General features: G+C 40.2%; 1 protein-coding gene across 7 annotated transcripts; it reads left to right on the top strand.

The window, feature by feature from the left end:
• Positions 1 to 1,213: 1,213 nt before the first annotated feature.
• On the top strand, positions 1,214 to 26,363 carry LOC128875851 (Y+L amino acid transporter 2). 7 transcript variants are annotated; one of them, XR_008456900.1, is made up of 12 exons: positions 4,457 to 4,757; positions 7,441 to 7,688; positions 7,999 to 8,245; positions 13,148 to 13,273; positions 14,204 to 14,342; positions 15,373 to 15,496; positions 15,687 to 15,887; positions 16,245 to 16,319; positions 17,126 to 17,285; positions 17,370 to 17,462; positions 18,408 to 18,641; positions 18,722 to 26,363. XR_008456900.1 is itself a non-coding variant. In XM_054121789.1 (12 exons), the coding sequence occupies exons 1-12, from the start codon at positions 4,733 to 4,735 to the stop codon at positions 18,408 to 18,410; spliced, it is 1,497 nt and encodes a 498-aa protein (XP_053977764.1). In that variant the 5' UTR covers positions 4,466 to 4,732; the 3' UTR covers positions 18,411 to 26,363. The 7 variants fall into 7 exon arrangements, 6 of the variants coding, with proteins under 6 accessions (XP_053977765.1, XP_053977763.1, XP_053977762.1 ...); XM_054121789.1 differs by adding an exon at positions 17,706 to 17,761 and having other exon boundaries at positions 4,466 to 4,757; positions 18,408 to 26,363; XM_054121790.1 differs by lacking the exon at positions 4,457 to 4,757 and adding an exon at positions 1,214 to 1,546 and having other exon boundaries at positions 18,408 to 26,363.
• The last annotated feature ends 91 nt before the right edge of the window (positions 26,364 to 26,454 follow it).

Below are 26,454 nucleotides of genomic sequence, written 5' to 3'. Positions count from 1 at the left end.
CGAAAAATTCAACCATAAAATCTATACTATAATATTATATCTCCATGTAATCGTGTGATCGAAGAAAAGTGTGAAGTGGGAAGATTGTAATTCAGTAGAAAAATCATGGAAAAGCACGTACTGATCGTTAACGACGTTGAGCGTCGCTTCGAGGAAGTATACACGACGTTGTTATCGTAGATACCGTTCCTACTGACATGCCAAGTTCGTTTGCAAATTTCTCCATTCAAAAATCGTAGCATTTACTTTGTGATAGTCGCGATATGATTCGTGAAAATCTTGAAACTAGAACTTTAGGTTTGATGGGTAGTTTATCGAATCTTCAGAATCAGCAACGTGTCGAAATGCACAGTAGAAATGCACGAAAACAGTAGAAATAGGTTAATAAACTCTGGAGTTGAAATAATCAAATTTTTACGATTGCGAAGATTGTTCGCGTGTCTGGTAACATCATTCGATAGCACAACAAGTGAAAACAAGGCTGGACAGCACAAAGTTATACGACATAAGCGTAATATGATCACTCTGCGTTCGATTATATGCTGCTGCAACGATTTAACCTCTTCGATCCTGAAATTTTTCGTCGAGAGCGAAAAATATGCGCGTGCATCGTTTTATTTGAGGTTTATTAAACTCGATTGAATACAAAAACTACGATATTCAGCTGTCCACCAATTGGAACTTTTGTCGAAATTGTAAACAAATGGTAGTAAACTGCGCAGTTTTCCTCGAATCGAAATAATCATCAAATCGGTAATTTTAGTCGTTTTAGCATCGAGTACATCAGTGGTAGCCGTTAATTATTAGCTAGAATCGGTTAGATGATAGTTTATTGCTATTACGGGAGATCCATACGTAACCACACATAACTGCGGTAGACAATCGATAGACTTAGTCGATATACATGCATATGTTAGTCTGGCGACGTCGATGAGCACAGGTGCCCGTAACTATATCCAAGTGATTTTTAATTGGTACGTTAACGAAATAATTTTGTAGGCCCGATGTATCGAAGTTTCATTAACAATGTAGGTATAGCATAGATATCTATGGGAGCAACCGATGGACCGGTCGATAGAGCTTAGGGTGGCCTACCATGGTTTATGCAGTATGGTGTCTACATAAACGCGACGATTCCACGCCATGTACACCCATAAGGGAGTAGGGAGTGGAGGGGAGTAAGAAAGAGCAGACGACATGCGCCGGCCCTCGTTGACCGCACGTTATAATGCGCAAAGCCCTCAAACGGAACGAGCGTCGGACGGTCATTCAGAGCTCGGCGAGTGCGCGCGTGGTACGTTTCGTGACTTCGCGTCCTCGTGTCTCAGTGTTTGATTACATCAGCCCCTGTGCGTGGTGTCCACGTTCACCTGACCCCTGGTGAAGACCAGATCGACCACGAAACAACGAGGAACGATGCTCTGAGGGTGGCCCTCCGTGTCAATGCCGGACTGCTCTCCTCTGTGATCGACCACGTGTAGGTGACCAGTGACACTTACGGACTTTGCGAGCAAATCACCACTACCGCAAAATACGTCAAGCTTAGGTGAGTGGTGCCATTCAATTTTTCGTTTACATCCGCTACAGGGGAATCGGTGATCGATCGTTTCGAATTAAGGGTTGTTCAAGTTGATGATTTATTTGAACAAGTATCATTAGGTTTTGAGACGCGTTGCAAGGGGAGAGTTTTCTAGTTTAAAAACAACTGCACAGGGGTTGCATCGTACCCTTTGGTTATTCCACTGTGGTATCTAGACATTTTTAAATTCAAATACAATTTCATGGTAAATGTTGAAAGTTGCAAGCCGATACGGTTGAAATTATCGAGGATCGAGTCGAAATTATTGCAAATTGCATTAGGACGTGTGTTGACGGGTAGTGCAAATATGATTAACATCGAAAGTCGAGGGTGATGCAAACAACAGTGAGAAGTGAGACGATTCTTCGATCTGTTTGTCAGATATTTAGACAACGCTTGGTTATTGGATATAACGAGAAACGATGATTAGATTTCGCGTTCCCGGGTCGAGTGGAAACCACCCCTTGAGATGTCGCTCGTTTCTTGAACGTAGGATGAGAGAATTGGGATTGGAAAACCCGGTCGGCGACCCACGTGGCCTATTGATTTTCTTGTCCGCCATAACGCTATCCTGTCGGAGGTGGAAACTAACCTTTTTTCCATCGGTTAAACGCACCGTAGGAATATCGCGAATCGGATTCTTTACGAAGATGTATATTTCTTTTTTTAACGAAGTACCGTTTGGATGAACGATTCGTCTTTCTAGCGTTACAAAGCATATCGCGTCTCTTAGCACAACAATGGTCGTTTACACGCAAACTGATCGATGCTGTGTTCCCCATCACGATTCGCTTTAGTTACAATTTCTGACAGCTAGGTAGGGTCACTGGTATCGTTTACGTAGTAAACAATCTATGACCATACGTTAATTCCGGATTTGTAAATAAACTCGTAAATATTGGTAGAAGAATTATTTCGGTTTTCCAAGGACAGGATTAACGCGTAAATAATGGAATATTTACAAGTTCCGAGTTGACTTTTCTAGTACGACACTCCTACAGTATAAGCTTCGTAACGGTAGTGTTTAGGATTAATATAGTATACAAACGTATTGTTTTCAACATCTTCTCGCGTGACATAACTTGTTCGAGTAATCATTTATTATTGAAAGCACACGATCGAAAGTCGCGTCGCGCGTTCAGAGGGTGAGCGATGGCGGACACCGCTGAAATAAAGGTGAGAGATTGCGACAGAATGTTTGCAATAACTTCTGTCTACGTCGCTCCACCAACAGGCCGCTACCTTATGTTTATCTTATGCTTAAGTACAGGTCGTGTTACCGTCGAAAGGTGACTGCCGTAGTCGGTGAAAGATCAATAGAAACTGACGCAATCCTCGCGAAAGTTTCGCGAGCCCCCGTGCTCGATTTAGGGAGTCCTTTTCTGTGCACGTGCGTAAAACGAGCCTGTCACAGAATCGAGAAAGATCTATTTTTATCGAATTTTCGTCTACCAATCGCCAGCTTACAGCCAAGCTTTTTCCTCCAACAGCTGTTCGATTTTTGCGCGTTCGATACTCGGTCCAAGGATGATTACGACTCGAAAACAAGTATATCTTACAGTGTCGTAACTGGAAATTCTGAGGCCGTGTGCTAAATTTTATCGAGAGTCTCTCGAGGTATCGAACGAGGCGAGATGAGAACTTGAACGCTTATTAGAAACGAAGGTACGAGCGGCCATTGTGTGACAACGAAGGGTTTCGTAAAAAATCCGTGGAAGGTTGTTCGGGGAACGGTGGGGAGTGAACTGGTATTTGAAAAGGGGTTCGCAGTTTCACTAGAGGCCGGTACAGTACCGAAAGTATTTTTTACCTATACAGAACGATGAAAGAAATGGGAGTCTTTTCTAACGTCTGAACGATTTAAGGAGTTGCACATTCAAGTTTTCGAAGGAAAATTGGAACGCAGAATATTTAAATTTTCGTATAAATTTATTAAGTTATATAGGTGCCATTTTGATTTACAACCTTTTTCCATCTTTCAGGCAATTTGAATATTCCGTCCGTTCTGATATCGTTCCGATATATTCAGACCTGTCTTAACGTCACCTACCAAAAAATGGCACGAACTTTCCGGACAATCCGATACATACAAATAGGAATGTTCGAAATTTAATCTAGAAAATTACCGATAGTTGATATTCACGCGAGTGACCCTCTTAAGAGTATGCATGCAGCGTTCGGAGAACAGACTCGAAGCTGTACGAATGCCTGCCAGACTGTCGCATTAGCAGTTCGAATTAAAGAGGGTTGTGCGTACGTGTCCGCCACGTCGAGACCTCGTTTGCATTATATATTTTGCAAATTACTCTCTCGCAAAAGTAATAGCAGCGTTCAGGCGTTAAATCTGTTCATTGAAATCCAAGCATGAAAAATATTCCCTCTTCTTTTTTTTATCAGACATAATGTTTAGTTCCTCTATTTCGTTTGAGATATTTTAGGTATTTGAATTCAAACGTTTCCTGATTATTGTGTCGCGTATTATTACACACTAAGGAAGACCGTGGATGGGTAATTATTTGATCGTAAAGACGGACTAGTTATCAGTGAATACGAGACACGAGGAAATTTGATATCGTATCGCGAACGCGACATGGACAAAATATACGGTACCGTGCGATCGTCAACACTTAAACTCACGTTTTACGCGATTTACCTTTTGAAACTGGACGATCGATTATGGATCTCGGAACATTACTGCATCTTATACTGCAACGTCGACACGTAATCTAAAAAAATTCCTCATCGATGAACCGAGATGAATCAGAAAATTCGATAGAGCCTGTTCCTCTTCCAAGTCTCTTGTTTCCTATTCTCGGATTACGACCACCTCTGCGGTCACGTGGATGATGCAGTTATTATGCACTTCGATCCGTAGCCTCTTTTTCGCGCAATCTTTCGCACAAATCGCTCAGTAAAAGAACAACTGGCGCTCGGTCGTCGTATTACGTTTAACTCGATCTGTCCCGCGTAAAACTCGATCTTTCGCCGGCTTTTATTTCCCATGTGTTTCTCGGTGACGATTTACTGCTCGTCGTTTCGTTCGGTTAGGCGTGCAAAGTCGAAACGTAATTTGCGCGTTTGAATATCGGCGTGCAACGGTCTCGTTGCTTCCGCGTATCCAATAAACAGGGATTTCGTCGTAGATCCAGGAGAATGCTGCACACGTATGGAACTTTCAGTATGTGTACAGCAGTGGTTTTCAAACAGAGCCTGAAATACTTTTAGCGATCTCGAGCAGAGGAGAATTAAATTGTTTTGTTTGAACTAGCTACCAGTAAATTACGGGTCAATAGTGCGCTGTCAGCCAGGGAATTAAAGTGAAATATTTACGGCGCACGGATGGTAATGGCATTACAACGTGTGCGAATAACGTGATTACTTATTCACGTGGGAAAAAGTTCAACTTGCTTCCTATGCTTTTATCTCGTACGAAGTAGCTTTTTTTTTATTTAAAAAAAAAAAAAAAAAGAAATGAGAGATCGTGGAAAGTTATACTAAATACCGCGTTAGCTCAAAAAATCATAGGATACATTGATAGTTAAATTATACATCGTTCCACTCGAGTGATCGCATAGAATCGCGCTAATTCGTACTTAACATATTAGATTGGAACAAGCCGCATGAGCTGGTGCAAATTCAGACGAATCAAAATTTGTTGTTAATTCCTTTATCGATGCCCTTTATTCGACATTGACATACATGAAGCATTTCGTAATTCTTAGGTGAACGGATAGAACGTCGAAGGTATGCAATAAAATTTCTTCGCGAGACACTTAATTTTCACGTTTACGACCATAGTCCGGTAAAAGCTTCCGTGCCATCCAAGAATAGTTTATACCATGAAACGTTGTTTGTTCTAAAAGTATCTGCCGCGAATCGTAGAATTTTGCGATAATTCGGCGTCTTGAGGATCGATCAAAAAAAAAAATTAAGAACAAAAGGTTACGTAAAAAGTTTAATTTTACAATTACAATTTATTCCATAAAGTGTAACTCTTCTTTTTAAACATGTATAGAATAAAGCACGTCGGAAATGTTGAAAATTCTTCGAGATACATTTAGGAGATATATTCGCTAAAGTTTATGGTACGTTTACATATCAGAAAGACTGTCCTATTTATAAAAAGTATTCGATTTGTCATGGGTTGGTCCATCCACTTTCGTTTGTGTCCGTTGGCCGCGGTCACGGAACCTATAAAGGAAAGGAAAGATTCGATAATCGAATCGACAACGTGTTGCGCTAGTTCCGCGCGTGACCGTGACTCGCCTTTCTCACCAGCAACAACTGTTCAACGTGTCAACGGTGCTGCTAAGCAATTAGGGAATTTACGGAATCCATCGATTAAATGCCGGTTGAAACGATCATAGAGACGATTACGGGATTAAGAAACTGGTTTGCACCTGCGCGCGAGTTCGCTCAGGCGATAGAAAGGTGTGTTTCGACGTTCGCGAACGTTATTGGTCGGTCTGGACGATCGAGAAGAACGGGGGGCCCGTCGAGTGGCGTGATAAACGCGAGCTGTCCGCGAAAGTCACATCTGATTCGAGTTAACGTACTCGGAACGAATAAATAAAGAAGAAAAGATAGATAATTACGGAAGATGGATAAAGTTCGACTACGTAAAAGATGCTAAGTTGCAGAGAATGAAAATAAAGAAGAAAAGAAATAAGACAGATAGATAAAGTTCGAGTAAGCGACAAACAACTTGGTATACGTATCTTTATTGCACAATGTTTTGATGGGATGGACAGCAGTTTGCAAATGTACAGTAACTCGACGTTCGATCTTTAAAGAATTATTTCGAATTCGATAAACGCGTTAGACTGTTTAATTAATAATTGTAACGTTTGTAATCTTTGTTTATCGAAACGGTTACGTTTATACATCAGGGAAAGCGAGTGACAGCAAACAAACTGTGGTGGTGGAAAGTGGATCGTCGATGTAGGGGTATTTCGAGAAAATTAAGTTAGATTAGCGTAGGTTCGATATCGTCTCACGGTGAAAAAATTGCTTGGCGCGAATTTAGCGTGTTTACATTCCTTCCGCTTTTTGGAGAGAAAGATTTTGCTGTTCTAATAAAACAGTGTATCTATTAAAAGATAAATTGTGAAATTCGTTATATTATTCTTTCGGTGAAAATAAGTCGAAATACGACCCCATTCGGACCACTTTTAGGATTGTCTGCGTATTTTATTCTTATCTGGAGCAACGATTGCGTAGCTTGAATGCGGTGTAAAAATTGGCTATCGAAAGCAAGAACTACCGCAGGTCGGGACGAGGACGGCAGGATGCATTATTCAGAGAAACGAGGGAAATTCCTAGGAAGGGAATTTCTCAGATCGCCCAGAACTGGGACATCGATAAGAGAACACGTTTCCCGGTTGCAGATTGGACGATGCTTTCATCTAATGAATCGGAAGAGCGTAGAGTAAAAGGGCTACAGGGCTCGCGAAGTTTCGAATTTACTATTTTCTTAGGATGGTTTTCTTATGCTGTTCGGGGTTGTTCAACAGGTGGTGTGTCCGAATGAACTGGTTCTGTTAGGCGACGAAAAAATAGTAGCTCTCATTGAAATGAATAATTCAAATTCGTGGAGAATAGGGTAATTGTAAAAGGTTCTGTGGGATCGTACATAATTTGAAAAAGATATAGTGGCTATATATTCTTCATTATATTTTCACGAAAGTATTTCCACTGAATCGGTTACCTTTTCCCGATGAAGTAGTAGTAGAGAAGCGGCGACAAATCATTCGACACGTTTCTCGTAATGCGGTAGCAATTCGTTGCATAGAAAATTGAGCGAAAATGGAGGCGATTTTCAAATGATGAATCGACAGGATTGCGCGTTCGATCTGTTTCAGAGAGGATGTCGAAGTCGGGCAGCATCAAGGATGGCGAGAAGGGCCCGTACGACGCGGTCCCGATCGCCGAGAAACCCAGCGATGAGATCAAACTCGAAGCGAAGATGTCCCTGATGAACGGCGTGACCGTGATCGTCGGTTCCATTATCGGTTCTGGGATATTCGTTAGTCCCACTGGTGTCCTCACCTACACGGGTAGCGTGAACGCGAGCCTCCTGGTGTGGATAGCTTCCGGCATCTTCTCCACGGTAAGTACACACCAATCCTCTCGTATTATACAATCGATAGCTTCCATGTTCTCGAGAGTTCGTTGGCCGAGGAAATAAGAAATTTCATTCGGTTGTTTCGTGGCCAAGACGGTCTCAGCCAAGAAACACAGAGTGTATTTATATAATAGTATAAAATGCAAGGAATTTTAAGATTCATTCAAATGTAACGCAATTTTACTATCGTTTCTATTGCGTTTATTTATTTGTACTTGGGTTTCGATATGGTTAAGTGGCGGAATAGACTGCGGAACAGCCATAAAACGTATACTGGTTTCTGATCGCACAACAGGTGGGCGCATACTGTTACGCGGAGTTGGGATGCATGATCAGAAAGTCGGGCGCCGATTACGCGTATATCATGGAGACCTTCGGACCTTTCATGGCATTCATCAGACTCTGGGTCGAGTGTATGATAGTGCGGCCTTGTAGTCAAGCTATCGTGGCCTTGACCTTCAGCATTTATGTATTGAAACCAGTGTTTCCAGACTGCTCGCCACCGGACGAGGCGACGAGGATACTCGCTGCTTGCTGCATATGTAAGTGAAACGCTATCTTACTACTTACCCGAGCAAACTTAATGTTAAACGAAAATTTAACAAGCTACTCAGAGTAACATTTTGGTCTTCTATTTGAAAATAACAGAAATTACTTTCATCGTTTTCCAACGAACCATAGAATATCCTAACTTTAAATAGTTACTTTAAATAGTACAGTTCCAAAAGTGCCCGGATTTCTCGTTATCATTTTTTTTAAAAATATCTCTAGGCTCCCCCAACGAAATCAAACAACTTCTGCCTTAAACATACCTCTCTATCTTCGAAAGTAAACAGTAATACTGACTTCATTGGGTCATTCGTGTCCTTGGTTTGTTTATTCTCACGGAAATCAAGCTCGTGGGTAGATAAATACATTATTTCGAGGCTTTAATCAATGCCTGTGTCGTTTCATCAAGTCGAACCTCCTCGTATTGTTCCGATTGGCACCCTTGGATTTTCATTCTCTTCCGAGAACTCCGTCGTCGTGTCCTTTATGATTGAAAGGTCGTTCCGGAATAATTCATGGTCGGATTGTCAGCTAATCGAATCACTTTCTCTCTGCTTTAACGTTATTCAGCTTCTCCTATTATCTTGGCCCGGGTTCATTCAGACCTCGAGCCCCCTTTGATCGCTTCCTTCAAGTTTATTCAACGCATTCTTGCTCCCTAATTTATTGGAAGACTCAGATTTAGGCAACGTATTGTACAAACTTCTTTCTAATCGCCGTCTGAGAATTTTACATTTTAAATTTTAAATTTAGTACGATTTTATTATCCAGTATAGTATAGTAGAATAGTAAAATTATTAAATTCATTTAGATATAATGCAATTTTACTATACTTCATACATCACGGGTTTGAGAACTCTTGAGGTATCAGTGCTGACCACACAATATCGTCGACTGTTTCTGTTAACCCTCTGCGCTCCAACATTTTTTTCCACCATGAGTGAAAATAAGTTAAATTTCGCTGTCGAGTATTTCTGTAGCTGAAGAGTATTATTTCTGTTAGAACAAAAAAAAAAAAAAAAGAACGCGGGCAATATTTGTAACGAGTCCACGCAGTCGTGGCCGCAATTCGTCCTAGCCTGTTTGTCTCCGATCCTTCCTAAACAAAAGCCTCTTCTTCAGCGTCCTTCTGGGAGCTTCCAGACTTAATACCACGGCTCACGTTACGAGAACAATTTATAATTCTCTCAATAGTAATCCCGGTCTTGTATCCTTTGTTTTTCCTGTGCTCTTGGCAATTGCGACGTTCCAGCTTGTCTTAGTTTCCGACGATTTCTCGAGGGAATCGCTTGTTTCCTTTCGGAGCTCCAATTAACAATTTTTTTTGCGCTGGTTAATAATCGCGATCTAACCATCGAGACAAATGAAAATGGCCGAATGGAATCAAAGCTGCCGAGTTCCATCATTGTGCCAATAAACGTGTAAACAAAAAGTACGCAACGCTAATTGATCCACAGACGTAAAGGTCACCTCGAATCGTGCAGAAGACACATATTTTTTTAGAGAATCTGACGCCGACGAGGGAAGGAGATATCACGTACATTCCCCTTGCGGTTGGCGCTGTCTTCCGCCTCGATATCGAGACCACGTTGTGCGTATCGTTTTACAGAATTGCGAACGCCATCCGACACGTGCCCGCAGAAATGTCTTTTGGTATCTCGCAGCTCGTATAGTTCTTTTTCTTGTCGTCGGCGAATAACGCAACCGCGTCACAAGTCAATCGTTAACCGTGCGACTAATTATCTTTACGAGACAATTATCTGCGCTGTAATTGAAAGCGAATACTTTTTACTCGCGATACGTACATTTTGTTACGGCGAGAGAAAATAGTTGTTACGCGTTTACGACGAGGTCGTTTTTCATGATGTTTGCAACATCTTTTAGCGAAACTATTAGTAGTATCGCGCGTGTAAATGCCATTAGCATGCGTACTGATTTTATGGAGGATTTTTTCATTTATTTTCATAGTTTAGTTGCAACATAGTCGGTGCATATTTCCTAGATAAGGGGTTCGAGTGACTGGACAATTGAAATGGAAAATTTAACGACGGTATAGTTGCAGTATACACGAGGATATTTCGTTCGAAGTGGTTTCGTCCTCGTCCAAATGACTCCATCGATCACCAGCGGCGATTATGCAAAATTGCACATTATCTTCTTACATTTTTTCTCGCGGGACCAATCATCGAACACGCAGATGTTAATTAGAGCCGCAGAAGCAGACCGTAATCTTCTCTCCGTGGCAGGAAGTGACTTTCACGGAGAATCACGTCTGTCGACGTAATAAGATGTCGAAAACTGCGGACAGAACGCTCGGAGAGGAAGACGGAAACGAGACTCTTCGCGAAGATCGAGGGTTCCGTTTAATTTCCGATGAAGTCGTTCGACGAACAGTGGACGATGGTTTCCTGCGAAAGAAAACGAAATGGAAGTCCATAGTCTCCGATCTTTCAATTGCTGACGCGAAAGGTTTCGTGAATTCTTGAGAAGGTAATTAAGTTTCTCGAATAGAACAAGTTATTAACGAGACATATGGTTCTGAAATTGAAAGTGGCCGATTGAAAATTAACGGATCAGTACCTAGGGGTTTTTTGGGATTGTTGGTTTCGAATTGGAAGCGAAGAAGTATTAGAAAATCGACTGTAGCATCTGTGGCAGTGCATAGGCAGGTTTTTAGGACGACTACCACCGCACAGGATCAAGATGGTGGATACCAAACCCGGATAAGGGCTATTGTCCTGGCGTCTCGAGAATCCGGCAGTGCTCGTGTGAAAAGACCGCGGTACCAATCACGTCCAATTACGATTAAATGTAATTTTCTAATAACGTGTCAACTGGCGGGCACAACAGTATAATTCGCCGAGGAGGACATGAAAGACGAGGCGAAAAGAACAAGACGCGGACGAAGGAGGAGGACAAGACCAGACGGCAGACGTGCAGACGATGCAAGACGTTCCAAGGCGTAGGAGGAACGGAGGGTAACAGAAAGAAGGGACACGGAGGGGAAGGGCGGAAAGAGTCTCGCGATATTCCTCGAGATGTTGCGTCAGTCGACATTTCTTACTTTTATTTGACGTTGCCAACGAACACAACCAAGGACGTGTCTGGCCCCGATCACCGCGATACGCATTCGTAAGGTGGAATCTTGCACGTGCTTCGTCGCCGGCCAATAAACTTAAGGCGTTTCTGACACTGGGCCACCGCCATCGTTGCTGTTAACTTCCGAGTAATTCAAACTCCTCGGCCAGAGGCTCCTCTGTCGGTCTATAGTTCGTTAACCCATCGCTGGCAGGAGTACAGTAACGAGAATTTGATTTAGAGTCCGTGAGAATTTGATTTTTAATGAAAATGCAGAAGTAGGAAGCGTAGTTGTAGCGTAATGCAACCTTTCTCGTATGTGAAAATTAAATATCTTCGATAATCTCTCCTTCCTGTATCGCATTGGTTAGTCATGCAACACAAACTACAGCACTTGAACGCATTGCATGTAATTGAAGTCGTGTACGTATACCAGGAAGCAATTGCTCCAAGTACCTCGATGCAACGTGTAGCACGAAAAATGTAAAACTCGCTACCGATTGCATCAGAAATTTCGACACGCGAGTAAATACGTAACACTGTTACACAACGATGGCCGGTAACCCTGTCGTACATCTTCCTCCGTCGTAGAAGAGATCATAACGCGTATTCCACGGGATGATCGTAACCGTATCGAGTCCGTGGGATCTTTGGCGATACATTTACGAACATCGTGACCTGGATCGTCCAAACCACCCGTTGCCTTTGCCTCGGTCGTTGTCGAACAGGTCGATAACCATCCACGCTCGTTTTTATCCCTACCGACGTCATGCTCGACTGGACTGGTGCCAGTCAGTCTGAAACGCCAGGCCAGCTCATGCAACCGGTTTTGCAAAATAAAATGTTTACGCTAATGTCATTCATCCATCCGTTGCCCGGTTGAAAGCAGAGGAGCGGAGGTTTGGTCGTTGTCGGAGTTTCCGTGCTTCTTCTTTTATAAACATATTTATATTTCAAACAGTCCCAACCGACTCGACACCTTCACCACCTTTCGATTTATTCGTTATCTCTTCCTTTGTCCTTATACTTACAACTAGACAATGCTACGGCGACACCATTGTTGCACCTGAATAGCGATCTAGAGGTAATAACTTCCACTGTTCGTATAATGCATCACTGGAAATCAATTGGGAGAATTATCAAGAAAACTCCATCGTTTTACTAAAATTAATCGTAAAAATTAATCGTAAAAATTAATCATAAAAATTAATCAATAAAAATAATGAGATGCAAACGATCAAGAAAATTTAAACTACCTCAGGTGTAACTTGCGGTTAATTCACCTGTGTAATCGAGTCAACTCGTCCCGAAAAAAGCTGCGCGTAACGTTTCCCGATTTCTTCGAATTATCGTACCTTTCTCGTTATCGACCAGTCACCCTCTCCTATCGGCACGAGCGCGATCGAACAGTTTTGTTTATAGTTTGATAGTCGCGTGGCAGCGTTCGAGCGATGCGTGTCATCGAGACAGCGGTGATACGTCATCCAGTATCGCGACCGCCCGCGAACATCGAACGCAATCACGTTGATAGGTTTCCTCGGTTAATTTCGACGGCTAATGAATCCGATTAACGAGTGCACGGACCGATTAGGAGGTTCGTTTCCACGTGAGAGACCGTGGATCTCTCAACTAGGCCAGACATATATTCCAATAATTCGATATTGGAACGTTTTATAGGTATTCTAATGCTACGAACAGGTTTCATATCATTTGTTCCAAATATTGTTTCGATGTTTGTTTATTTTATTCGAGTACGTAAATTGTTTTACGTAGAACGACACGTTTGGAGTCTCGTAACGTTTCCTCGATTATTTCAGGTATCCTCGCGTTCATCAACTGCTGGGACGTGAAATGGGCGACAAGGGTGCAGGACATTTTCACGTACGCCAAGCTCCTGGCGTTGTTCATCATAATCTTCGCCGGAGGTTGTCAGCTGTTCACCGGTGAGTTCAACGACATCGACACTCTCGATTTAGATATAGATCGCTATCCACGCGAAAAAGGGGATGGAGACCACCGTGCGTTTCGTGTTCCACGTAACCGTTCGTTTCTTGTGGCGTTGCTCGATCGTTTTCTTGTGCTCTGATACGCGACAAAGACTGAACCGATCTTACGACAGATCGACTTTCCCTCGCGCGTGTAAACGGACGATTGTTCCGTTCGATATGATTTCACTTTATCAGTTTAAATAGACGAGATAAGGAAACTCTTCTATAGATGATTTTTAGTCACGGAACGAGGAAGCCTCGCGTTAATGTTTCACCACCCACGTTACTCTTCGAGGTAACATAAGACAGTTAGGCGTCTCCACGCTTGCCGGACGAGACAAATTGCCCAATCAAAAAGGTGGATTAAACACGCGGACGATTCGAGGCGCACGGTGTTGCGTCCCGAGGAATCGCTTTAAATTGACCTATTCAGTCCTCCAAATGGTCCCTTTTCAGCGAACGTCTTCGTAAGAACTCCTTTGATTACGATAAATTGCGTCTCCCGATGTTGTCTCGCTTCTGTAGTAAGCGTCGTCATCGCTTCTCACCCGAACGAGTCTTACATGGAAATCAAAATTTATATCAAAAACACATTTACCCTCGATTTAAGTAGAAGAAAATAGAAACAGGTAAACGTTCGGTCAATGCTTAGGGTACCTTATGCTAACAATAATCATTGGGATAATTTTCACAGATAATTTTCACGAATAGTTTAATTTTAAAATGTAAAGTAAAAAAAAAAAAATGTTGTTTATTTTCATTAATAAAAATTGATCCAGAATGATCTTCTGTTACTTGCTGGAAGCGTCATGCGAATAGAAAACGATGAGCCGTGTGTACTATGGAATTTGTTATGTTTGATCGATTTCTTTCGTGTGCTTGCAGGGCACACGCAATATTTCACGTTCGAGAACACCAACACGGAAGTGACGTCGATAGCGCTGAGCTTTTATTCGGGTCTGTTCGCTTACAATGGTTGGAATTACTTGAATTTCATCATCGAAGAGCTGAAGGACCCCGTCAAGTATGCAACCTATCGTTCACTTTGCTAAATACTTATAAGCGTTCAACGATTCTTCACGGTATCACGTTTTGTTTTGCAACTAAGGAATGAATTTCAACGCGATTCGAAACAAAGGTTACAGTTCGTTGATACTTACTTTTCCTTTACGTTTTATCATTTTATTTATTCTATCTTGCGCTTAGCAATTTTATTAAATATACAGAATACTACGTCAACCGCTGTGCAAAGCAGATAAGGTTCAATTTAAATACTGTTAACTACACGGAAGAATACATTAGCTATATCGCTTCCACTTTCACAGCTTCACGTGTCACGTGACGCGATACGTATTTTATTTTTAAGCCAACATTTTTCAGCACAGATATGCAAAGAAGAATAAAAGATAAACATGTAAAATAAAATACTAACAATTCTGCAAGAACGACTACGTGCCGTCACGTGATTTAACCTCGATAATAAATATTGCGCCACATGGAAGCTTTGTAGTCCACTTTCGGTTTCGTGTGTATTGCTTGTCTGAGAAATGCAGTTTACGCAACATTCGTTTATGCGCATTGACGTTGGTTTACTTGCATTTCTCCGTTTAAAAAATACGATCATCTCAGACAAATCGAAACAATTAAACCCGGTCTCCGCTGAAATCTCGCGCAACCATTAACAGCGATTGCAACAGCCGGTCTTGTGTATCTATTAATTAAGAGAGGGGTCGCAAAGCCCGGTTCTATTGACTTTAACACGAGGTCAAATGAAAGGGCCCATGCTCCGGCGTCCTATGCTTTTCAAGGTCAAACGTTTTCGTCACAAAACGCCACTCGGTTGAAATCCATTGAAATCGATTTAACGATCATCGAACCTGCTCTTCAACTTAACGAGATATATCCGGATCGATGCAACTATCCACGGGGTAGCACAGAAATACAAAAGAGAATCGCACCGCTAAACGATACCGAAATACTTGATGAAATTAGTATTTTTCTTTTATTTAAATCAAATCGAGTACCTTTAATAATTCTTATCTTTATTTTTTCAGAAACTTACCAAGAGCTATCGGAATTTCGTGCGTGCTCGTCACGCTTGTTTACGTTTGCGCAAACGTAGCCTTCTACACGACCTTGAGCCCCGTGGAGGTTCTGGGAAGCGAGGCAGTGGCAGTGGTAATTCATATAAAACTAAATATTTGTACTTGTTACGGTATTAGAATTTATTAGACGATACAACGAAAAGAGAATTATTTTGATTGCCACTAACGTCACCGATGAAGAAACTAATATCCACAATCATTTTCAGTAACGAAACACTATTACTGCAATTAGATTTAAAAAATTATTTTTCTTTACTTTGCAGACCTTCGCCAATCGTCTCTTCGGCATGTTCGCCTGGACGATACCCGTGTTTGTGGCACTGTCGACGTTCGGAGCGGTAAATGGAATTCTTCTGACGTCCTCGCGACTCTTCTACGCCGGCGCCTGCGAGGGTCAGATGCCTGAAATATTGACCATGATTCAAACCTCGAGGGTCACCCCAACGCCGGCCGTTATCTGCATGGTGTGTTGGTATTTGCGTTACACGGACAATTTGAGTGAAAATATACTGATAATAAATCATGGACGTGCACTAACAGTTCTGACATGTAGATTTTTTAAGTGGCATACATACTCTGTATGTGGATAAAAATTCAGCATAAGAACCGTGCTTCGTAAACCTAGCGTTGAAAGAAATGTGTACTTATGGTCACTTCCATTGGAAATCGCCACCTAAAGATTGACACTTGCAATCTATTGTGACTATTCGCGCAATTTTCCGCTTCGATTGCGTCCAACTATTCAGAACCGTCGAGGATTTTCTCGAGGGAAGGAACAATGGCGTACGATAATTGAAATCTGGTTCGTTGGTTTGTTTCAGGCCCTCTTGTCCATGGTGTACCTCTGTTCTTCCGACATCTATGCTCTGATCAATTATGTCGGCTTTGCTGCTTGGGTAAGTACACAATCTCCAATCACCCTGGAGACCGTTTTTCCATTAACGCCAGAAATAGTGTCCCTGAGTTACCGCAAGGACACGTTGTGTGTTACACAATAGATGTAATTACTCTTCCTTTCCACCACGTTTTTATGACATTCCAAACACGTGACTTATAATTGCTTCTCGATACAGTTATGTATCAGAAATTGTCAGAATTGTAAAATAATGGTGTAGAGCTGAAGGTATCTCACTTTTAATTCGTGCAAAACGTAATACAATTTACCGAGTTACTTCTGATATAATGTAATTCGTGAACACGGTATCTCGTATCCCGCATTAGAGCAACTATGTGCAGACTCGTTTGCATGGTCCAATTGAACCAAAACAAAATTAGCATGATTACCCCTCGTTACGTTCTAAGAAATCTACCGAGCATTGGTGTACGCATGCCACGTCGAGTAGCACGAGTATCTGTCCATCACGAATTGTTAACCCAGACCGAACGAGTGATAATTTTCTAATTAGTTCATGTTGCTTGGTGTAATTGACAGTATTGTCCCAGTTCAAATACGAGCAGAAACGCGGCCAACTTTGATGCATAGACTCCGATAGACATTTCGAGTTGTACAGCTTTTTTTTTAAATTATATCTTAACCCTTTGCTGTTCTATGTCGAGTGAGACTCGACAAAACTGTACTGAAATCAGAAAATCTGAACTGCAAAGGGTTTTGTAAAATTCACTAGCCGTCATCCAGTTGTCTATACGCTCCTATGGTAATGAGATCTTATTCACATCTACGATGTTTCATGTTTGTTTACAGTTGAGCATAGGCGTCTCCGTGCTCTGTCTACCCTGGCTCAGATGGGCTCAACCGAATCTGCCTAGGCCCATTAAAGTGAACCTCTTCTTCCCAGTAATATACATTATTGCTACCATTTTCGTGACTGTTGTGCCTATGTACGCTAGCCCAGTGGAGACAGGTAATTAATTACACTTGAATTAACTTGAAATTAAACGTTATTATTTTATTCTAATTTCAAATCTATTAATATTTTTGTTTTCAGGATACGGCTGCCTAATGATCTTGTCGTCCGTGCCCGTGTACTTTATCTTCATCGCGTGGAAAAATAAGCCAAAGTTCTTCCAGAAAGGAGTCTGTAAGTTGAAGTTTTTTCTAACATAAAATAAAATTTCTGTAAAACAATTGATGTTTCCATTGTTAGCTTATCAGGATATCGACATTGAGTTTTTATGTCATTCTAGTTAGTTGCTTTAATAAGTTATACATTGGACACGATTTTCTTATCTCGTTTAAAGAATTAGTTAAATTTTTTACGCGAACGAAAATTGAAACATGGACCATTTTGTTTTGTTTCTGTTTAACCGTTGTGTTCCTGCAGGCGCCGTTACCAAAACATTGCAGAAGCTGATGGTAGTCGTCGGACCAAAGAATAAGGTTCAGAATACACTCTAACATAATTTTACTCTTGTCATGTCGTGCATGCTTTTAACATTCGTTAATTTCTATAAAAAAAAAAAAAAAAATCGTCATTAAGCAGCTTGTCGCTTCTCGATCACCTTGCATGCATTCGTCAAATTATTTTATTATTAAGGGGATCACTTCAAATTTCAATCGATCTGCACGATACATAATCATTGTGAGTATTCGTGAGTCTTATTATATTTTCAAGAAAGATACACGTAACAACACTCTGTTAATCTGTCTTTAATTTAGTTTCGTGACGCTGTCTTTAAATCAATTTTTTACTTTCGCGTATCTCTGAAGCAGCCATTCAATTATTTTTGTCTCAAACGTCCCTTAACGATCGCGTTTAATTTGAGTTTACTGAAACATCGTTAATGTTTATTTTTGCACGCTGCACTCACAGAACAAGCACTACGCACACCAACTTACACAATTCTCTCACACGGTGCACCAGTAAAAAATTGTTCCTAATGTACTATGGATGACTGTGGAACTAATCGCGAAATAAAATTTCTATTGCTACTTTTATTGAGTTGAACTATTCGAATATAAAAGTCTACTAACCATCTGTTTCTTTAAGACAAGATATTGAACTTCTGATGTTGTTCGTTTGCAGTAAGCGTGACGAAGTTTCTGCAGAAGATAATGCTGGTGGTCGGCAAGCCGAAAGCCGCTCAGGTTTAACCGCAGACAGAATGCGTCGTCAGCCTTCATAGAGGTGACTTCCAGCTTGCAGACAACGAGAAATGGGACAGGCTTTCCAGGACACTCGGAGAACGTTTATCCGCCTAGATTTATGTAAAATATTTATTTCATACGGAAGATATTCCTAACTCAAATTCGATTCTAGGTTGGACCTGCATTGCACTATAAAATTTAAATCAAACTCCTTTTATACATACACACGTTAAAACGATTTGTAATTTTCAGTTCAACGATAAGACTTTATTCCAAAGATTATTTCAATATTCAAGCTACTCGTTTAATCGTTCTCCGAGTGAGGGAGGGGCGTTCTGGCCAGAGACAGCCATATTTAATCAGAATGCTCAGCAACAAAACCTTGAAAGTTGCTCAACAAATCCACGTCTGCTTTTCTCGTCTGGATGTCAACCTCGTTACACTGGCACCAAGACATGGCGGTGATGTATTACCAAAACGATTCCAGCGGAGGTATAATAATAATGATAACGGCGATACGCAGTGACTACGAAGGTACTAACACGAAAGACGCAAATAAAAAAATTAAAGAGGCATCACTGAATGTTCAACGAGAAGACACACAGTATTCTCCTCCGCTGGACGCGCGTTTCCGATGTTATTGCTTCGTTTCATTCCATGCTGTACCATTTCCATGTTTCGCGATGCGATCCTTCGTTTCGAGTCTTATTCATCTTCGAGTAGATTTCGTTAGCCCAGGATATCGTCGATAATTTATTATCTATGTTTATTTAATTCCTCTTCATTTCGCGATGATTGAACAACATCGAGCACAGGTCCCGATTACGGTTCAAAACATTTTCGTTCACACAGGGATCGAGAAACGAAGGTTCGTAACAATTGTTACGCGATGGCATTCGATTGTCAACATCGCATAATAATAGTAATAATAATAATAATAATAATAATAATAATAATACCGATAATAATATTGTATTCGCATTTTACTGCCACTGGTATTGGCACGGGGACTGGAACTGTTCGGATATTTGATGGAAACTTCGAACACCGCGTACATGATTTAAAACCTAACCTAAACACACAACATTTTGAACCTAACCTATTATTTTAATAATGTTTGGTTGAACAGTTGAATTAGACTTGTATTTAATAGTATTTAAGTATTCGAAAAGTAGTACCAGCCTTAAGAGGCACGCATATGTACATGTCTATAGGGTGTCCATCGACATCTGCAATTTCTCGAAAAGAAAAACTTACAAATGAAACAGATCAATTCGCTCAATTGCAATAATTAATATTTTTGAAACTTGTACTACAATCCCATAGTCTGTACACACCGCGTGTGTCTCGTGCTTCCATGGACTCATTGGACCGCGCTCTATGAGCAACTTTTAACGGAGACTGTTCATTGCTAAACCACTGGCTAGATCTTTTTTGTCTATTAGAGAAAAAGATAGTCCGAATGCGCAACCACTCGAATGACTCTGGCTATTCAAACGTTTAGGTTTAACGTGTGTGTTAATTGCGATCGCGAGAATTTTCGGTAAATTGACGATTGCAGGCAAGCTTATGAGCGTGAATCGTTCGAGTTTTAGATTTTTTATACTTTTCTATTCGTAAATCTATAGGACAATTTTAGTCGATTCTAAATCTTCATTCCAGTTTGTTCCTTATTTATCATTCCGTTTACTGTACAAAACGTGTATGCATGGTGAACACTGATCTCTATTTAATGAATTTGTTACGGAGGTTTGCAACCATAGAAAGCCTCCGTAACGATGCCGAGGCCGCCATCTTTGAGAATGAATCGCGCCGGCCACCTGTATAGGCAACCGAAGTACTCGAATAGTTTATGAAGTTATACAATATTTTTTATGGGAATAATTCTTATGAAAAGAATAGATTTATATGTATTATAAATGTACGACTTAAGTGATTTAATTTACTAATTCGAACTTGTAAACTTAAAACTATGTTTCTTACAAATATAACGTTCTATCGTTTTAATTAAAATTGAAAACACAATTTGAAGTAAATTCTTTAAAAAAGCTGCACAGACCCTATGAAAAGGTAGTAGCGTTTTAATCTCCATGAAGGTGACTATGTTTAAGAATTGTGTAGCAGCAACGACACCACCGGAATCCATGTTTCACGTACGATACTTTGATTGCGCTATAAAAAGAGGAATAATCCTTAGGCGATACATTCGACACAGCTCGTAAGTTTGTCCTGTTCAATTTATACGAGTCGTTTATTAGTCGAATCACTTAACCGTCTGACACCGTGGCAGTAAGTACTGTGTCCTGTACGAATTAAGACTTAATGTGTTTATCTCGCCCCATTGTCGACACCTTCATGCTTGTACGCACTGTGATTTTTATTTACTCTAAAGCGCACGTTGATTTTCGCGAATCGTCGAATTCAGGAAACCCTGGTTTCTTGTCTATATCCAAACTTTATCCGTGTGTTCTTCTGTGTAAAAAAAAAGTTGCAATTGAATATAAACTTTCTATTTAAATGATAATGGAACACTAAGACTAAAAAGAGACAAAATTGCAGCATATCGGTAGTTGAACTGTTCTAGGACCAAGTATTTTGTACAGGGTGTTCTTGAAAACAGATCTCGCCTGTAGTCGGAGCAGAATCGATTGGCGTGTCAAAGTTATCGTTAAATATAGACAAATTTTTCCGAGAGACACTTTAGAAGTTGTGAATCTACTTAATATAAAAGTTGTAATCGTGATTGGGAGAGTGACTTTAACACTCCACCTCCTTCTGCCTTGGCTATAGCCTAAGAAACGTCCTGTTGCGCCTCCGCATAGGATCCTAAATACTTTGTTATTCTCCTTATTCTGAAAATTAGCCTCGGTGATTCGTCTGAGCTAAAGCATTCTGAATGTATCAATCGCTATCGAATATCAAAATGGAATTGAAAGTCTAAAGTCTGTCGGATCACGATGGATCGCTGACTCCTCAAAATTGCTTTATAATCAGCGATCGTCTAATATTTTCTTTTCATTTTTGCACAATCGTACCAGTGGAAGGATGTATCCCCGATGCTAATCGTCCACATAGTTTCTGTTGTTCGTTATCATTTTTAAGGGATACATTTCAACGATGAAAAGACTCCCGTGGAACATTCACCAGGGTGTCTATCGAGGTATGGACTGGTCGATCCTTGGTAGCTGTAGCATTTTGTCTAGATTACAGTTTAGAACAAAGCGAAAACGTAGTTGTAAAGCGCACGAGGTAGAAGGTCGTATATTTTTGCATTACTATAAAACGAATGGCTTCGATAGATACTCTGGCACGTGTGACAATAAGTATCTACTAATTAATTAATTAATTAATCAAAAGTAAGTAAGGTGGATAGTTGAGAAAAAGACCGAGAGAAAATGTTACTAGAATTCGACGATGTTTTTGTATCGTTATTTTTTTTTTTATGTTTATGGGTCTACGAAATACCAGTTTGTACTTGAAATTCCTTGTGAAAGATAGCCATCGAACGATTGCGAGTATATAGTGTAGTCACTATACACGCGTGTCTATGAAAAGATGGCACGACACGAACACAGCAGTAGCTTAGGATCTAAATAAAGCAAAAGAACGTAAACTGGAGGTCTAAGGAACAAGCGATCTGTGACAATATATTATATTGCATAAATATTGTGTGTTATTTTCGGGAATCCCTTTTCATTTTGTAAGATACGTTTGTCAAGTGAATCAGCTTATTGCATTCATTGTTTTAAGGTGGTTCCAGGTGGTTCTTTCCCAACTGAAATAGTCCAAACAAAACTCGAATGCAGAAGGTAAGTAATTGATACGATTACAGTTGCAATTAATTTGTTAAGTATTATTTTATTCAACATAGTTGTACTGGTTGCCGTATACAGGGGTCATCCTTGCGCCTAAGAGATGGCAACCAACCGACAAACAGGCTACCGTAGGCTGCATTCTCACAGGGGCACACTCTGCGCCCAGATTGATCCGCTCAAACTTCAACAAAGTTGCAAAGCTCGAAAGTACAAGGTTCCATCTCAGAGATTCAGTTCCGATAAAGCGTTCAATAATTTTGAATTTTAAAAGAGGGTAATTCAAAGGGCATGGTATCAAGAAATAAAGAGGAAATTAAAGGGTGATAAGCCAGGAAATGGAGGGAAATTAAAGGGAAATGTACCAGGAGATGGTGGGAAATTAAAAAAATTAACTTACCAACTAAAGGTATACTAACTGATTACATGATTAAAAACCTCGCGACAGTAATTCAGTACGAAGAATTACTGAAAATGTTCCAAAGTAGAACCATGGGAAGGAGCAATAAATGATAAACACTTGATTATATACGTGTCTATATTGGTATGTATAAATATATAAGTTATAAATATATAACATTCATATATTTATAACTTATACACAATATATATAATATATTTATAATATTTATAACTTTGTCCACAGCAGTTGTACAACATACAGAGATTACAAAAGAAAAGAAGTTTCATTTGGTTTCGTCGGCGCATCAGGAACAAAAATATCTGCATACTCTTTGTCGTTCGAGTCGAAACGAGGAGAAACGCAATACATGTACATAAAGGTCTTACAAAAAAGATAGTAATGTTTTTACTATTTACTTTTGAAGTTATTTTGTGCGCCATTCCACTTTACCCGCTAAATTGCACGCAAACATCCGATTGGAGAAGTTTTTGTAAACTCGATACAAAATTCCGACGAAAAGGAAGTAATCGTAAAGTTTAATATCGTTGTTTGTTCAAACTTCGTGTAACTCCAATGTTCGCCATATTTAATAAAATAAAATCATCTCTCTTTCACGCTCGTTCGACTCGATACAACGAAGATGAAAAAAAAAAAAAAACATCTTGAGCGTTGCACTTCGTTGACAACAGAGATGGACAAAATATTATTCGAATAAAAAAAAATAATACAGCGATTTACTTGCAACGTTTGTTTGTTCGATTGATCATAGATTATTCATATAAGCATATTTGTTCTATCCGACGATTTGATTTGATTTGTGAAACTTGTTACCCGAATAAAATTCTGCCCATCCCTATGTGAAATGTATCTATACATTAACACGACTTTTACGATAGTCTTTCACATGAAGTAGCGCGTTGGCAGCGGGTTAAAAAGGGACGTGGAAGATATACGATATAAATACATTGATAATCTCACGCTGGTATTCCCCGTCGTCTTCGCGATTAATTATTATGAATGACGAGGGCTTCCTACCACTGTTTTTCCTTCTTTTGCACCTATACAAACACGCAACTACAACTAACTTTTCCTGTTCGCATTACTAGTTACCGTTAACATCGTTACTAACGTACGTATGTATGTACAAAGGAGAACCTCCAAACGTGCTCGCAGAACATTCTCGCACAGGCTTCAACCATCGAGGCATTTCTGAACATTCTCGCAGGAATAACATTTCAGTTTAGTTTCTTCGATAATAAGTTTACCTTTACGTTTATCGTGTGCGATTTAATGGTGAACTCATCGTAGATCGTATCTGAGAAATTCGAAAAATTCGCAAACAACAATTCATTGGTTATTCCGGTGCAATTTCTTTGCCAAGAAATGCCTCGTAAGGTGTTTCTGTGTAAGCTTTCGACATTGCACATAAAAGTCGTTGAGAAAAGGTAAAAAACAGTTACTTACACACGGACACTTGCACGAAAAAACTGGAATGATTTCATTTACTGTTACTCGCGTTGTCGCTTCACCTCTGCCTCTCTGATTCACCGATAAAAAACATTCGTTTCCCACATCATGCGACACGACGTAATGTACAAAACACGCGAATCGATTTAAAAAAAAAAAAAAAAAAAAGAAGAAGAAGAAGAAGAAGAAGAAGAAGAGTGAAGAAAGAACATTAGATCTGTAAGTATGTAATTTACAATGTAGACAGAAAGGAGACTGGCGAATGGATGAAGACCATAGAAATATTGTAAATAGAGAAAGGGAAACCAGACCCAGGGATGGCTCCAACTGTACTCTATTCGTCTTTGTCTACCAGCGCACGAGTTGCACGGATTGCCAACATTAACTCTTTATTCGGTTCAAGTCACTTAGCTTTCAATTATTTTCTTGTAATATTTTATCGTTATACTAGTGTTATATAATATATAAATTGTATAAATACGTGATACAACAGCTGTAAACGTTTTAGAAATTCGTAATATACAAAGCTAACTCAACGAGTCTGACTTGATGCTTTAGTAGACAGAGATAGAGTACCGAGGCTTCCCTTCCCTATCCATGTAATCTTTACGACAAAAACAAATTTCTTATCCCGAAGAACGAAGAAACGAATGCTACGAAACTAACCGAAAATCGAGCTAAACGAAATTCCATGGACATCTGTCCGCCAGAATTTAATGTACTTAAATATCAGGGCTGATACTATTCGAATATTTCATAGATACTCGAATTAAATGTCGATACACCTCGCGACTACATTAGCTAAATGCTTTTCAAATGTTCTCGCCACTTTAGCAGAGTCTTTTCTATAAGTGGCGCCAAGATGATCGTGCTTGTAGTAAAAATATGTAAATCCATCGCTTTTCGTGACAGTACAAACGTCGCATAAAATGTCGTCAATACCGTAAATGCGATTAAGAGAAATCAGACAAGTAGTCTCAGCCCTGTTCCATACGAGAAATCGTACGAAAGAGTTTCTTTGTTTCTTTTGAGCAAACGATACGCGCGAGTATCGTTGTCTTTCTTCGTCGAATACGATCACTACCCGGCGGCTCGCGGAAAGGTTAATAAATTAATAAACGGTTTGCAGAACGTCGGAAAACAAAAATCACAGTCGAAAGCACTGACAAGGAGACCGTCGAGGCATATCAAACACCATACTCGGTGGATAAGATGTCGTCGAGGTTTCTTCGAGAGAGATTCTTTATAAAAATCGGAAGTGTTTAGACCCACGTTTTTGACGGTGTGACACGAAGAAAGATGATCGTAGCCTCCGTTACACGATATTCTTTTTCCCCCCGTTAATAATTAGTCGTTTACGCTAGCTTACGGTATACGGAGTAATGCAAAATTACGTTTCTATGTTCGACACCACCTCGACGACTCGAGAACCGACGCAAGGTAAAGTAGATACCTTGGAAACTTTGGAACTTCAGCCGTTCTCGAAATCGTTTCGGTGACTGAATAACGAGAATTCTACCGCAATTTGTACGAGTGACACGGTGTATCGTGAGCGATTGAACAATTCGCGACTCGATCGAGAAACGTTTACCGATCGAATTGTGACGAATGATAGATATGACATCGCGTTCTATCGATAAGGAGGTCGCACCGTTATTCATGGATTAATTAATAATACGTTTAAATTACTAGATCGTTACCGCTTACTCAGCCATATACGCCGTTTCACTTTAAATACGCAATAGTGCATAAATATTCCTAACAAACAGACTGCCAAGCGATCTTTCCAGGGATAATAAAAAAGAACATGTCATCGGTTAAAATCGTCGCCTTAAATTCGAATCGAGATTCTTTAAACATCAGCCAACGGTTATTCAGAAATGATTAAACTCAATTTTCGTTCGTTCTAATCGTTGTTTCGCTTGACAGTCCATTGGTAATGCACGATAAAATTTGCAATGACCTATGATACAATTTTTCTTTTCTTCAAAAAAAAGAAAGAAACGTACAAAAAAGTGCGATAATCAAAGGCTAATAGTACGAGCCTCGTTAATTAGAATTCTGATACGTTTGTATAAAACCATTTCGGTGCTATGGCGTTCGATTGATACGCGGTCCGTGCGTACCAACCATACCACTGAAAAGGTTAAAGAAGACTGCTGCTTCTCGTTTTCCTTTATCGATTCTCCACATATATATATATATATATATATATATATAAAAAAAAAAGAAGAAACGAATTCCCATCGCGCGTCTATAAGGACTCTCGACTCTGTATAAATATATGATTTCGTGTGCGCGCC

The sequence above is a fragment of the Hylaeus volcanicus genome, chromosome 4 (assembly GCF_026283585.1).
Source record: "Hylaeus volcanicus isolate JK05 chromosome 4, UHH_iyHylVolc1.0_haploid, whole genome shotgun sequence".
Lineage (NCBI taxonomy): Eukaryota > Metazoa > Arthropoda > Insecta > Hymenoptera > Colletidae > Hylaeus > Hylaeus volcanicus.
The sequence above is the reverse complement of the archived record's forward strand: the minus strand, read 5'-3'. Positions and strand labels throughout refer to the sequence as shown.

What these genes read in the sequence shown, in the direction of transcription:
- LOC128875851 (XM_054121787.1), top strand. Translation starts at nt 4,733, where the DNA reads ATGCTGCACACGTATGGAACTTTCA. An exon ending in GCACACGTATGGAACTTTCA is followed by an intron (nt 4,758 to 7,440) that starts GTATGTGTACAG and finishes GATCTGTTTCAG; the next exon opens with AGAGGATGTCGAAGTCGGGC. An exon ending in GTTCTTCCAGAAAGGAGTCT is followed by an intron (nt 17,463 to 17,705) that starts GTAAGTTGAAGT and finishes GTGTTCCTGCAG; the next exon opens with GCGCCGTTACCAAAACATTG.